The 14,238-nt window shown below is 39.9% G+C and overlaps 1 protein-coding gene across 1 annotated transcript in view; it reads left to right on the forward strand.

Annotated features, from left to right (window-relative positions):
• The window catches only part of MYH15 (myosin heavy chain 15), a 156,056-nt gene that overhangs the window by 48,454 nt on the left and 93,364 nt on the right, over positions 1 to 14,238 (forward strand). The window contains 7 exon segments of the mRNA XM_032344388.1: positions 454 to 603; positions 1,202 to 1,372; positions 8,510 to 8,686; positions 9,754 to 9,858; positions 9,860 to 9,887; positions 12,902 to 12,969; positions 13,783 to 13,870. Of these exon segments, the coding sequence (XP_032200279.1) occupies positions 454 to 603; positions 1,202 to 1,372; positions 8,510 to 8,686; positions 9,754 to 9,858; positions 9,860 to 9,887; positions 12,902 to 12,969; positions 13,783 to 13,870 (787 nt within the window).

Below are 14,238 nucleotides of genomic sequence, written 5' to 3' on the forward strand. Positions count from 1 at the left end.
GATCGTTTGAGGGTACTGGTTCAGATTCTTAGGTCTGGGACTGGATGCCGAGATCCTGAGGGTCAGCATCTTTCATATGCTCCCAGGCGGTGCTGATGCTGCCGGTCTTCGGACCACACTTCAAGAATGCATTGCCACGCTACCCCAGAAAGTTGGCCCTTTGATAAAAGGAACGTGATTTCTGTCACAGGAGTGTCTGGTAAGGGGCACCAGGCTGGTTGGCCTCTGGGTTTCCTCTCCTCCCCTCTTCCCTTTCCTCCTTTCCTTGCTTCTTTCTCCCTTTCTTCTCATTGTATTAAATTTCCTCCCCGTATCATCTCAGCAGCACGCTAGAGCCACAGAAAGTCAATAAATAGATCCCGGTTTTACTAGAAGGTGGCTGCTGATAGAAAAGGCCCAGGATTAAAATGTACACGGCTGGCAGACGTGGGGAGCTTTCAATGTGATTTCCAGGTGACCTATGCCGTGGGCGCCCTGTCCAAGTCAATATATGAAAGGATGTTTAAGTGGCTGGTGGCACGAATCAACAGGGCACTGGATGCCAAGCTGTCAAGACAATTCTTCATTGGCATTCTTGACATCACTGGTTTTGAAATCCTTGATGTAAGTATATCAGGTTAGAAGGAACTCATTGTGTATTTATCAGGAGATCAGAGAATGTGAATTGAACGTCATAAGTTGTAGTCAAAGTGTGATGGGATTCATTCTGTGAAAACTTAAGCCACTCTAGTTGGAAAAGTGCTATTATTAATATTAAAATAACAACAATTATAATTAATAGAATAAAAAATTAATTCAGGCTTAAATAAAAGTAAATAGAAATAAAAGAATGATTTTGAATTTTGGTATGATTACATGTTATCTTATTATCATAATTTTTAGTTTGCAGGTATATTTGAAGGAGGTAGAAATTTAATTGAGGTTTCATTACTTGTTGGGTCTATTTGCCATCATACTGATTGGGGTTATGACATTCTCCTACATTTTTCTAAATGGACTTCAGTTTTATTTATTTTTTTAATTGAGATATATTTGATAATTTAAAAAATGTATATGTTTTGGGTATACAACTTGGTTTGGCACCTATTTGCATTGTGAAACAATCATAGTTAAGTTAATTAACATATCCATCACCTCAAATAGTTACCATTCGCTCAATTTTACCTTTATCTCTTCTTCCCACCTAATCACGTCTTTGGAGTATAACAGCCTTGAGCAACTTTGCATTAATTTTACCAATGAAAAATTACAACAGTTCTTTAATCAGCACATGTTTGTTCTGGAGCAAGAGGAATATGCGAAAGAAGGCATTGACTGGGTGTCCCACGACTTTGGTCTGGATTTACAAGCCTGCATAGATCTCGTTGAGAAGGTAACGCATGTTTTTTCTCCTCGTTCATTCTCGTTTAAGGAGAATCGTCCCTGCTTGCCGTATTGATCCATGTTAGGACTTGGGCTCTGTCAGGGGATGGGAAACGGAGCAGGACAGCTCTGCGCGCTCGCTCTTAATGGGCTTGGTGTGCAGCACCTGTGGCAACTGAATGAAACCCTCGTGTCAGTTACCCTCCTCCATCGCCTCCCGCCAAGACTGTTGCTGTGCCTTTGCTGCTTATGCATGGCCTCCACTGTTAATGCATGAGGGGACGTGTCGAGATTAAAAATGGTCATGCTCTTGACTGGAAAAACACAGAGCTGAAAATATGAGCACTGTAGGGCCTGGCTGATTAACATAAGGTGAATGACTAGGCCCAGAGCAGCTTAACGAAATTTGGCAAATTAGCATGCAAACAAACAACTGTCATAAATCCTCAAGGCCACTACCTCGCAGGATGTAGTTTGTTCATTTAATTGGACAAGTACCAGTTAGTTTAAGTAATTTATGACAATACTTCATGGCTTATTAGTAAATTAGCTGCAGTGTATGGTTTCTGAATTCAGTGATGTTCCCGTACTCTGAAATCTTCCCATGTGCTCTGGGAAGGATTAACGGAGTTTGCCAGGGGGATGGAGGATAGTGTCTTCTGTGGCTTTGTCTGTGGGAGCCTGCATGGTGGCACGTCTGGCTATCACCGTGGATTGCAGTGAATTCTGGAGCCAGGTCTGGGAAAGCCAACACCAAGTGCTTTCAGTGTTCTGAACGTTCTCTTTGGCTAAGCAGTTGCATCTGATTCTTAACAGCCTTGCCAGGAAGGAGCCAGGCCACCTCTCCCTCACTGTCTTTGCTGGCCTTTTCAGGTTTTGTTGATCAGTGTCCTATCAACTTTATATATTAGAGTTTAGAAGAAACGACACCTTCCTAGAAAATAGCTATTATTCATAACAGGAATGGACGTCACATTGATTTTATTTATTCTATAACCAGCGAACTTCATAGAGGAAGGACAGGCTGATTAAAATAATAATAATAATAATAATAATAATAATAATAATAATGAACCAACTTCTGAGCTGATTAAAAAGAATGATAGTAATGGCCCAACCATGGTCTGGTGAATGTTTGCTGGCATTGTTCAAGCTGAGAAATGAAACTAAAGAACTGGGGGGAAAGATCTGGTTTTTAGCAATTGTCACCTGTGGTATCTGCTTATTGTGATTATGGTGAGATACCATTTTGGGGCAGGAAGGTGGAACATAGACATTGTTCAGACTCGGGTCTATGAACATTACTGATTTTTAGCTGATCTGGAGCCCATTGTCTCCTTTGTCTCCAATCTCAGTGATTCCAAATAACACACTAGCAACATGGATGTAATTTCCTGTCACATTTTCTACTGATACAGTAAAATGAGGAAACAAACAAACAAACAAAAAAAAACCCTGACCAGATGATAGGATGAAAAGATAAGTCTTTGGCTTCCCATGAATGATTTCAAAGGTGTTCAGGTCAGGCAAATGAGGAATACTAAAACCTTGCTCGACATGATTCTATATTTTGAAAAGACCCGTTGAGCGAGTTCAGGCTACGTGAAGAAAATTTGTTGTAAATATTAATGACCAAACTTACTCTTTGAAATAGAATGAATCATGAGTAGTTTTCCAAATTCAAAAGAACTGAAATACATCAATATGTACAAAATGCCTTATAGTACGTATCTGTGTGTGTATATAAGAAGAGGAATTTTCATACATAAAAATTTCAAATTTTTATGTTTACAAAAATGTTTGTCGAACTAAAAAAATGTATTTTAACACCACCTTTAACTGCTAATTTGGTCGTCAAGCATACAGTGACCTCCTTCTTTTATATATGCAGTGAACAAATCTATTATAGGATTAGCTCACACTTATTTCATTGCTTGAAATATTCTCATTTGTTTAGAACTCGGGCATTGATAATTAAGACGTTAAAGTAGTAACATATGACTATATATTTATGGTCTTGCATAGGTATTATATTGGAAAAATACATTCAAAATTATACATTTAAAATCTTGTTGCTCCTGTCGTGGTAGTCACCTTGAGAGGCTGCTTCCATTTCCCAATAATTCAGCCCTTTTGCAAAACTTCCTCTTACGATGGGGATTTGGATAAGGTTTTAGAATATTACCAGCTGTGAGAGAAAAGTAGCCGCAGTACTCATCATCTTACCTGTTTTTAACTCCAAACTGTATTACCTAGCTCGGTTGCATTTTTTACCTTATTTCCCTGACTTGTCCCAATAAATTTTTATTGTTCCTTTACAGTGATACTTTTTCTAAAATAATTTAAATCCTGGTAGCATCTTGGCAATATGTGTTGTTGCCTCCCAGGTGGGATTCTTTGGGTATGCTAAGTCTGGTTTTCTTATTATAGAATGAATCCCATTAATATCATGTTCTCTCTTGCACACCCATGAGTATTTCCTTGAAATATGTCCCTCCAAACTTTCGGTTACAACTCTTTCCGCCTGACTACTGCCCACAGCAAAGCAGCCCAGATCCCAAAGCTGGAACCTGGATGTCTTAGTGCTTACCTGTCAATCAGTTACGGAACAGAACTTTGCTGGGGACCTACATTGAGTCCCCTCAGAACCTACTCTTCTAAGGCCTGTGAGAAATGCAAACCGGAGGCGTCCTCCTATCACAGAGGAGTGCAGAGTATCATCAGAAAGCATCCTCCTAAGACCAAAACTTTTAATTTTTTTCTAACAAAACAAGTAAATTGATTTAGCAGCTACTTGTTTTGATCACTTCCTTGCTACCTCGTTAGTGAGGGAGGGATTTCTGCATTAGGTGTAGTATTGGCTGAACATAGGACGCATGACCCTGGACGGATGAGGTTGGCCCAGCTTACTGGCCACATACACTCACAGCCTGGAGGAGGAGGACACTGGATGCCATGCATGGCCATGTGGGGGTTGCCCCCCTGAGCACAGTGACTAAGAGGGGCTCTAGGAGGCAGGTTTTATAGTAAGGATAGGATGAGGGGACTGTTGATTCTCAAGGGAGGATGTGATAGGCTTGTTTGAATCATTCTGAGAGCTGATAGGGGTCTGAAACCCATCCCTCAAGGATAAAGGCACTGGGCCCGGTCCCACGATGAGGACGGTTGTTTGGCAAGGGGACCTCAACCACGGAGCACAATGGGGGAGGGGGAACTTTTAATTAGGTCACCTGAGGCCCTTTCAGTTTTCCCCAGATGCCCAGGCACACATGATGCTGGGCCTTAATTTTAGGTCTAATGCCACACTACTGTGTTATAAGACTTAGAATTAAATGCTGTAGAAAACTTAAGCAGTTGTTATAAGTAGCACTTGCCCTTAGGACGTATGCAGTCAAGTAGGAGATTTGTAAGTCTAATCAGTGTAAAAATATGTCTCGTATAAATGCAGGAAAGGCACAAAGGCCCACAGAACTCAGAAGAGCTGAAGTCGCCTCTGCCTGTGGGAATCTTGGAAGGCCTGGTAGGAAAGAGTATGAAATTTCAGCTGGTTCTTAAGACGTGATTATGATTTTAGCAGGTGAAGAGAGGAAGACAGTGAGCAGGTGGAGGCACTGGGAAGAGCGAAGGCCTAGGGGTGAGTAAGTGCAAAGGTCACATTCCAAAATGTTAGGTAGCCTCGTAGCACATAGGATACACAGAAGGAAGTAGCTGGAAGCAGTGGGGAGCCAAAGAGGGCTTCTGTGCAGGGCAGTGGAGCAGTTAGAGCTGCTGGGGTTTATTCTGTGGGTTTGTGTCTAGGGTCTGGAACAGGAGGAAAGGCTAATGACGTAAGGCAGTCGCACAGCTGCATAGTCGGCCAGGTGAGAAGTGAAGAGGTCCTGACTCAGGACGACAGAAATGGAAATAGGAAGAAAGTGACAGACATAAAAGGAGAGAAGGCAGGATCAATAACATTTGAAGAGGGCGACATCTGAGCCCTCAGTTCCGAGTCAGGGCAACGGACTCAAACCATTTACTGTGCCATAGAGGACATTTGATGCTACAGGGCAGAACATAATTACTTTTTTTCCTGACCTATTTGGAAATTAATTTGCTGGAGGGCATCATATTTATTAGAAGCTTTACACCTCCTGAGGAATGTGAGGAATGGAGAAGACCCTGAAAAAACAGTGTTTTTCCCCCTCCTTTGTGGTTAGGTTGCTCCATTTTGAACTATGACATGCATTTGCTTATCATAAAGCTTCCAGTCATCCCAAAATGGAAGTTGGCTTCATTAGATTCCCAGCGTGATGGCAGTCCCCATGTGTGGAAGGTGACTGTTTGAGATGGGGGCTGTCCCTCCTTGTGAGGCATTGCCACAACGTCTATTGTTAACAGACACCATCCCAGGAGGTGTTTTAATTTTTAAATGATTTAGTGCAGTTTTCGCTGAGGTTTGACTGCACGTATGGTAGGAAAATCCATGGTGCAAGATGAATCCATGCGTCCCAAAGCTTACACCAGTGAATCAACTATTTAATCTGTCAGATCCTCCTCCAGTTCCTTATTACTTTGCCTAGAACCCACAAGGTCAGTGCTGCCAGGAGCAAGACAGGTGCTGGTTTCACTTAGAATATCTTGTTCTTGGGGCGCCTGGGTGTCTCAGTGGGTTAAAGCCTCTGCCTTCGGCTCAGGTCATGATCCCAGGGTCCTGGGATAGAGCCCCAAATCAGGCTCTCTGCTCAGCGGGGAGCCTGCTTCCCCCTCTCTCTCCCTCTGCCTGCCTCTCTGCCTACTTGTGACCTTTCTCTGTCAAATAAATAAATAAAATCTTTAAAAAAAAAGAGAATATTTTGTTCTTATTAAGAATACTTCACATATTCACCCACATCATCATTCCCCATCTAGATGCTTGGGAGGAAGGAATATGTTCCAGAACTCTTCAATGCGAGAATTAATAGTGAAATGTTGTTAATTATGTTTTCCCTAAAGCGTGAGTTTTAAGTCTATGAAAACATGCAAAAGAGGTAGAAAACCATAGTCGATCTATTACAATGGTAGACTCAGGTGGATCCAAAATATGATCTTTAGGTGTGCCTGGGTGACTCAGCTGGTTAAGCATCTGCCTTTTACTCAGGTCATGATCCTGGAGTCCTCGGATGGAGCCCTGAATCAAGTTGGGCTCCCTGCTCAGCAAGGAGTCAGCTTCTCCCTCTTTCTTTCTGCCCCTCCCCCCACTGGTGCAGTCTCTCTCTTTTTCTCTCTCTCTCAAAATCTTTAAAAAATTATGATCTTTAAATATTTGATGATCCACTGCTTTGACAAATTAGAACCATTTGTATGGCTCCGGTGCAGTAATTTAGAAAAAATTCTAAACTACAAGCAAATTTTCTTTCAGTATTATCACCCATCCAGAGCCTTGACCTGGAGTTGGTATGTTCTCTCTCCATGATAACATTTAGGCATTAGCTAGCCAACTTTTTAGAAGGAAATTATGAAGAGAATACAAGAAACTTTTAGGTCGATTGGACCAGATATTTAATGTCCCTCCCAAGCCTGGAGTCTATGATTCTTAGGTAAAAAGTGTTGGTAGAAAATCATGAAATCTGTGCTGTTGGGCTAAGGGGTCATGTTGTGTCTCAGAATTCTCATGACATTTTCTCTATACTTTTGTTTTGTCTACTTTGTTGTACACATATTTGTATCTTTTGCCTTCTTAGATGTTCTGGAGCCACAACCCTTGAATAAACTAAAGTGTGTGGCTCAGTGATCTATTCATAGAAGGCTCCGCGGAAAAACTTGTGGAGTAGGTTAATGCATATACAAATATAAAGATTGATGTACAAATATAAGAATCCTTCATTCCCCCCGCCCTCCAAGCCTGTTTTTCTCTATGTGTATGTACCTCACACTGGCTAATGGTAGCATCTACTACCCATATGCTCAAGCCAAAAACCTGGTCATATTTCCTTTTCTGTTACACCCCACATTTTATCCACCAAAAGGCTGTGACCTCACTTCACTTTCAAGCTATATCACATTTTGATGACTTGTGACCATCTTTAACCCTACTACTAATCTAGACTGGGGTCAGCAAACTATGGCCCTGTGAGCCAAATATAGCCTGCAACCTGTTTTTGTAAATAAAGTTTTAATAAAACATTGTCACACCCCTTATTTTTACATGTCACCACCTGCTGCTTTGGGGCCTGAACTGGCTGAGTGGATGGCAGAGCTGTGATGGGAACCATATGGCCCACAAAGTCTATTTCCTACATGCCCTTTAAAGAAAATTTTGCTGACGGGACCCATCAGGTTTTCTACCACATTTTCTTTTGTTGTTTTGTTTTTGCAACACTTTAGAAATGTAAAAATCATTATTAGTTCACTGGATATAGACCACAGGGAGGAGTTAGCCCACAGGCTCTATTTTGCCAACCTTTTTTGACAAATGATCCTTTTGAAGCAAACATCAAATCACAATACCTCCTGTTAAAATCTACAAAGACCTCCCATTATACTTAAAATTCAAATGTCTTAGCATGGCCTGGACAGCCTTTGGGATCCAATACTGCTTACCTCTCCAACTCCATCTCCACGTACTCCATCTAAGGACCTTAGCTCTGTCTGCTTTTGCCTCTGGCAGGGCCTCAGACTTGCCAAGTGTGCTCCTGCCTCAGGGCCTTTGCACTCATCATTTGTCTGTCAAGAGTGCTTGCATACAGACCTCAGGATTTGTTCTTCTGGTTCAGATCAGAGGGTTTTACTTGATTCTCCCACTAAAATTTCTCCCAGCTGGTCCCCCATTCATTCTCTATTTCTTTACTTTGTATGATTTCTTCAGGACAATTAGGTGAATCTAAATTATTTATTTTTTGTTTACTTGACTATTGTCTTTCTACTCCATTAGAATGTAATCACTCTGAGGACAGGCCCTTAATGTATGCAGCTCATGCCTACATTGCCAGCTCCTACTGGTGCCCAGCACCTAATAGGTATTTAATAAATAGTTGTTGAATGGACTTTTAACTAGTTATACATAGTGAATATTCTCTCCCCTTATCATCTGATTCAGTTCCAGGAATAAGAGTTTGTATTCACCCCTGCTATTAAAAATACTGCATCCTGGTGTTTTCTTTCATCTGCTGTCCATATGTATCTCCAACAGCCAATGGGCATCTTTTCCATCCTTGAAGAGGAATGTGTATTTCCTCAGGCTACAGATGTAACTTTCAAGACCAAACTTTCTGACAACCATTTTGGGAAGTCAGCTTATTTCCAGAATCCCAGACCTGATAATAAAGGATATGAAGCTCACTTTGAGCTTGTCCATTATGCAGGAACGGTAAGTTACCTCTAGACCCTCAGCCCTGAATTTTCCTGATGCTGTTTCAAATGCATTTGGTCAAAGTCCCTAGATGATATATAAGTAAAGTTTAGCTTAAATGAAGAGATGAACAACAACAACAACAAAATTTCAGTTCCAGAAAAAAAAGTTGGCATAGCCTTTTAACACTCAGGAAATGAAACACCCATACTGTAATAGTCTTCCATGTGTACAAAGGTTAGAAATCTTAAAATAGACCCTGTCATCCCAACTCAAAGTAAGTCAGCTTCAGAAAGTGATGGAGATCACCAAAGCCATGGGTTTTTCCATATTTGTCCCTCCTTTTAAGTTAACACTGTGTGAATGAATGATTTCAACTGATCTTTTTATTGAATTTTTTTTTTTTTTAATTCTCTCATAAAAAAATAGTCACTGTGAAATAACGGCCTCCAAACTATGGCCGACAAAGGTTTCTAATGACTCTCGGTGCCTCTCCTCATTTCCCCACTGGTGTGTGTGTTGCCCCTTTTTTCTGCTTTTCTGCTTCTAGTCATTGAATCCGGATGAAACAGAAAGAGAATTGATAAAGGATAAAATGATACTTCATCCTTAAAATGACCTGCCAACTGTACATAGATGTGCTTGTAATTGTCTTCTTTCATATCCTTGAATATTAATTATAATCATATTTATAGGAAAATATCATTACAATTGCTAATTTTTTTTAATGTTCAGTGTGTGTCAGAGACAATTGGATTGTCTAATCTGTTCTTGCCTATGAAGGAGAGCTGATGTGAATTGTTTCTACTGGAAATACCATTTAATTCTCTCTCCCTCTCCTTCCTTAGCAATCCCTCTCCCTTCCCTCCCCTGCTCTTCCTTTCTATAATGTAAAATGGTAAAGTCTGAGAATTTCTTCGGGTTACACAATGGGTTCCTGGAGTATTATTCAGTACTGTTACCTCAAACCAATTTAAAGTTAAAGGACTCAAACAATTTTTGACTTTTTTAAAGTAATGCACAATTTGCTATGTTAATTTATGCATTCTCTTCTTTTGTTACCTGAACTGCTTGCCTTTCTAAAGGTGCCTTATAACATTAGTGGCTGGCTTGAAAAGAACAAAGACCTTCTTAATGAAACAGTAGTGACTGTATTTTGGAAGTCGTCAAACAGATTACTGGCAAACCTTTTTTGAAAATCCCATCAGTACTGACAGTGGTGAGTTGAACAGTCTTCCCAAATTTTTTAACCTCAGAATGGGATCCATGGCTGCCTCAGCACTTACAAAAACCCTTACCTCTTTCCTGTTGTATCTGTGTCTGCTCCCTGTGGTCTGAGTCATCCCCTCTTATTAGCCTTCTGTCCTCAGGCTGGCGGTTCTTCAGGGAAATGGTGCTGTTAAGATAGATGTACTTCAAGGAGCCTGCTCTGGTTTGCTTTTAGCTTCTATTCAACCCCGTTGCAAAGAGGGAGCTGCAAACCATATTTTGATAAATGATTTTGGGGAAATAACAAGCCTCTTCAATCTATATTCCCCAAGTATCTTGGATTTCTCCTTCACAATTCTTTTGTGTTATTGTAACTTGGGGTTATGATAAGCTTCATGAGGGCAGGGATTATGCCCGATTTGCTTAATTGTAGCCTCAAGCATGTAGCAAATACCTGTTTAGCAGGCACTCCATAAATATTTATTAACCAACAAATAACTAATCTTGTTTAGTAGTTTGAAATTTACAAAGCACTTTTAGATACATTATCTTACTCAGTCCCTGCCATGACCCTTTCAGATACAGACAGAGGGCAATGCCTTCTTATCTCACAGGAGCAAATACGGAAGAGTTAAGGAACACTCCCAATTCACAAATCTACTGTTAAAAGATAAACTGATATATGTTGAAAATTTTAAGCATTTATTTGAGCAAAAATTGATTCAAATAGGGGAGTGTCAAACCCTCAGTGTTTAAGACTGCTCCACTGACAGAAGCTCAGGGAGATACTTTATAGAGAAAAGGTGGAAGCAAATAAGGAAGTTATTGATTGGTTGTAGTTTAAAGCCTACTTGACTGTGATTGGTTGTCCTTAGTGTTTTGATTTTATAACCCTGGGATATTTACAGGCTTAGATTTTGGCTTGTTAATATAGGCCACTATGGAATTAGAGCCACATCAGTCTAATGGCCTCCTTGTTTAATTAATTTAACGGTAGTAAATGCAAAGGCAAAGGTAGGAAGCAGGGCTGCTTCCTGGCCTGGTGCCTATACCACTCTCACTGTCTTCCAGAAACAAAACAGAAAAATGTGCAGGCTAGATGTATTTGAGACATAGTTCAGATTTCTGCACCATGATACAAAGGATTTGAAGATACTGAGCCCATGTGGCTAACATCAGCTTCAAAACAGGACTAATGCTAGCTACAGAGGGAAGCTGTCCATGATTCATAACAAAAGTCACCAACTGGCAGCCTTGGAGACGAACCTGGCCTTCAGACATGTTTTGTTTGGTCCACATGGATTTAAAAAAAATCAGAAGTTTCCACATACACATCTGGATTTCTTTTTTCTTTCCAAAGTGGAAAACATTGGAAAATGGAAAATCTGGCCTGCCTGGATTCAGACACCGTTGTGGCAATGGGGCGAGGTTAAAGGGTGTATACTGTCATTTCCTAACCTCCTCACTGTCCTGTTATCTCACACCCAGCTTTAAGTTAATTCCTGGCCCCAGCAGGCTGATTTGGGACTCCGGATTGACATGGTCAGGAAATGGAGAGAGACTTTGGCACTTCCTGGCTTCATCAGCACAGATGACGTATTTCAGGAACAGGCCTGAAATCCCGTTGGCCTCCCTCAAGAGGGTGAGAAATGAAGGCTATTGTATTTGGACCCTGATAATCTTCAGGCAGTGCATTTGCCTGATTCTAATGGCTTCTAAAGTGCCCCTGAGCATTCGGTTAGATAGTGACTCCTAAGCTTACGGCTCCCAGATGGGTCATTCTCTGATCATAAGAGATCAGGCAGCAGTTCAGGCAGAGAGTCAGACAGGAAATCATCTTCAGACTCTTCAGAGTGTCTGCTGTGTCCTTTGGAAACAGAAAAGAATAACTGTCCAGAATGTCCCTCTTTTTTCGTAATTTTTCAAGCACCTCCTGAAAATACTTGCCTCCACGTTTCTCCCTCTTCCAAATACTAAATTACCCATAGTAACCATACTTTTTTCTGGGGGAATCCAAGAAATTATAACTGGAGTTATAATTTTTTTAAAAAAATTAATAGTGGAAGGTAGTAGTATTCCCTTTTCATAGGTGGAGGAACTGAAATACTAGGAGGTCCAGTGACTGACTCAGAGGGCCTGAGGCATGTCAGTAGGATGTTAATGATTCAGCTTTAGGATTTCTGCCCCAGCACAGGTGTTACTCAGGTGCAGAGAATATTTTGTGTTACATGCAGACAGCTGGTCCATTTTTTCTGGACTGCCTAGGAATTTTGCAGTCATTGTTGCTGTTGTACATCTTTGTGAGTTAGCACTACACAAATGTGTATAAAACAATTTGGTTTAGCATGGACGCTTTTGCTTGAAGAAAATGGAAATAGATTATTTTTTTCATAAATTAAAAAACCGATGCCTGACTGTTGCCAAAAACACAGACGACATGGAAAAACAAAGAGAGAAACATAAAAGTTACCTATCACTCTACATAGAGTGATAGCAATTGCTAACACTTTAGTATATGCTTCTCCCAATATTTTTTATATATTTAGTTGCTAATAATACAACTATACTGACAGACATGTATACATACTCAGGATCATAGCACACACAACTTTATAACCTACTTTTTCTCTTAAAATAACTCCTAGGAATCTTTCCATGTCAGGTATATGGATCCTCCTCATCATTTTAAAAGGCCACAGTATTTCATTTTATACATACTCTTTCATAATTTAGTCAATCTCCTACTGAAAGACATTTGCTTTGATAACTTTAGTTTTTGTTTATTTTATTTTATTTTTGTCAGTGACTAAACAATGCTGTAGCAGTAACTTTGCACAGTTGCCCAGCTATTTCTTTAAGGAAGAACACTAAAAATAGACATTTGTGTTGAGACAAATATTTTTAAAGCTTTTCGTAGATATTGCCATATTGCTTCTAGAACTTGACAAATTTATGCTTTCATCGACAGGGTATGATAATGTGACAAAAAAGAGCTTTTTAAATGCTTTTTTCTTCTTTTTTTAGCTCTACAGTTTGGGGAGAAGAAACGCAAGAGAGGAGTTTCATTCCAAACGGTTGCATCTCTGCATAAAGTAATTTTTAATTGCATCTATTCATATATTAACTGCCTCACAATCTGCATATGTTATTACTTATTTGAATTTTCACGTCTTCAAGGTAAAAGTATCTGAAGTTAGCCAAGTGGGAAAAGTTGAAGTTTATCTTGATATTAATGGGTTTTTTGTGGACACTCTTGGTACCTCACCTAGTCCCCCTTATCAGCCCTACACCCATCTTTTAGCTGATGAGAATGTTGGCTCATAAAAATTCACAGGTCCCAGAATTGCCACTGGCAAATGGGAAGCTAAACTCTCTCCTTATCCCTCCAGACTCTGACTTCCTTTCTTGCCTCAAGATGTGGGGAACAACTGTAGTACAATTGGTGCATTTGTGCTCAGAGTTCCTTCAGGGATCACGTTCAGCTTTGAATCTATATGATTGTTTTTTTTTTTTTTTCCCCTACCCTATCCTGCTTCTCAGGTAAATCCCTGATTCAGATCCTGCTTCCAGAGAATCTGACCTTAGAAAAACTTTCTGCACAGAAAACTTGAGAAACAATTTATGTGTTCAAGTCATTTGTTTGCCCAGCCATAAATTATCACTATCAAATTCAAAACAGGTAGATATGATTCACAACAGAAGTGCATCTGTCAGATAACTATTGACTTGCCTTAAGAAAGAAATAATGTATGGTTTGGTAAGCACAGAAGGATGTTGAATTCATTATTTTATTGTTGATATGCATCTTCACTTTATGTTGATAGACTTGGAGACAATTGTGAGGTAGATCAGTATTTTTAGTGATTTGCAAAGTGATTCTGTATTTGTTATGATCTCTATATAAGGAAAACCTAAATAAATTGATGACTAAGCTGAAATCAACAGCACCTCATTTTGTAAGATGCATAAATCCCAATGTGAACAAAATGCCTGGTAAGAATTAGACTTCTTTGTGATCTGCACTAAGAAATACATTTGACTCAAGCTACGTTGAATGTCTTTTTTAGAAAATTTACCAGTTCCTTTTATATATATAAGCGTTGATTTCAGATAGAAAAATGAAAGTAACTTTAAAGTGAGATGTTCAGAACCTCAAGATTGCTTTTGAATTGAGAGTTGAGTGGACACACAGAAGGAATTCACAAAGCCAACTCAACTGGGTAACATTAGAATGCTTGATATTACCATTTAAATTCCTCCTTGTATCTCATGCTAAAATCTGGACGAGCTTCTGTGCCATTGTCGATAAGGGCAAAGTATAATAAAGAGGATTAGATCATCAATGGAGGAATTAAGGTAGA

Source organism: Mustela erminea, chromosome 1, assembly GCF_009829155.1.
Source record: "Mustela erminea isolate mMusErm1 chromosome 1, mMusErm1.Pri, whole genome shotgun sequence".
Classification (NCBI taxonomy): domain Eukaryota; kingdom Metazoa; phylum Chordata; class Mammalia; order Carnivora; family Mustelidae; genus Mustela; species Mustela erminea.